Source organism: Trichinella spiralis (genome assembly GCF_000181795.1).
Source record: "Trichinella spiralis strain ISS 195 chromosome Unknown Scfld4, whole genome shotgun sequence".
NCBI lineage: Eukaryota > Metazoa > Nematoda > Enoplea > Trichinellida > Trichinellidae > Trichinella > Trichinella spiralis.
In genome coordinates, this window is record NW_003526943.1 from 3,184,100 (window position 1) to 3,185,322 (window position 1,223).

Below are 1,223 nucleotides of genomic sequence, written 5' to 3' on the forward strand. Positions count from 1 at the left end.
TATTTCAGTTCTTTTCCCCTTTTGTAAACTTAAATGAAGGCAGATTTGTTCAGAAAAAAGGGATTAATTTTTCAAGGATTGTTTTTTTTATCTTTTCAACCAATGTTTTCATTTTGTTTACCATTTTCATCCCAATAAAATCTATCATGCTGAGAATATATAAATAATGTATCATTTCAATTTTTTACTTCAATCAATAATGATTGCGCGTGTTTTTATTTCAAAATAAAATACAAATAGTTTCACTTAATAATAAATAATTTGAAGATTTCATAAAAAGTAATAATTCAAGCTGGACAAATGGTGGCTAAATTATCAGTATTTGTGATTTATAAATTTCAAATACATGTAAATGAACTAAACTAATTTTGTTTTCATTGAAAACACAACTAATATTCTATCAAACAGTGTTTCAATTTAAATGTACATGCATCAAAAAAATTTGTAAAGAAATTAATGGTTTCATTAAATTAAAAAGGAAATGATAATAAAAGTAATGCAACCGTAATTGTACATCAGCTGTAAATGATAAAATTTAAAATTAGGAAGTGCTTAACCCTCCTGTTATCCTCAAATTTACTTACCTCCCGTTATCCTCCGGGTCAAATTGACCCATAAGTGATGCACAGTTTGTTTTGCGGTCATACTGTGACTAAGTATTCGTGAATTTTATTTTAAAAGGTTCTGATGAATATTCTAATACTCAGAGATTATTTTTTTTTTAATATGCCCGTATATGGTGGATGTACATTGACACACTTAAATTTCTTCTGCACATAAGTTACAATATGATTGTGTATGATCTTTACAAATGTATTTTTGGCATTTTTTACAACGTACGCTTGTCTTGTTGTCACTTGAAACACACAATTGACATCGGGCACTTTTTTTACCACCTGTATCCGTATCAGTGATACCGCTTGTAGATGACTGCTCTGCATCTTTCCGCATCCGTTCAACCGCCGATTTTGCTGCTGCTGTTCTGGGCAGTGTTTTGCGCCACATCATTTCTGGTTGCACTAGAGCCTTGCCAAGTTCTTCCAGGAATAATCGACGCTTATGCAGCCGTTCTAAATTTTATGCTGAATGTTTCACTGTCCATAGAACGTAGGCGTTGTATGCCGATACGTCGATGATGTAAAATATGACTAATGGCCATCGTGCAGATATTCTTTGGCAAGAATACGTTGGTCATTTTGTCTAAATTATCCACACCACCTTTA

General features: G+C 32.0%; 1 protein-coding gene across 1 annotated transcript; it reads right to left on the minus strand.

The window, feature by feature from the left end:
- Positions 1-95: 95 nt before the first annotated feature.
- Tsp_00806 (hypothetical protein) lies at positions 96-1,195 on the minus strand. The gene is made up of 4 exons (XM_003376554.1): positions 1,096-1,195; positions 841-1,070; positions 585-652; positions 96-141 (listed from the first exon to the last, which is right to left on the minus strand). The coding sequence occupies exons 1-4, from the start codon at positions 1,193-1,195 to the stop codon at positions 96-98; spliced, it is 444 nt and encodes a 147-aa protein (XP_003376602.1).
- Positions 1,196-1,223: the final 28 nt, after the last annotated feature.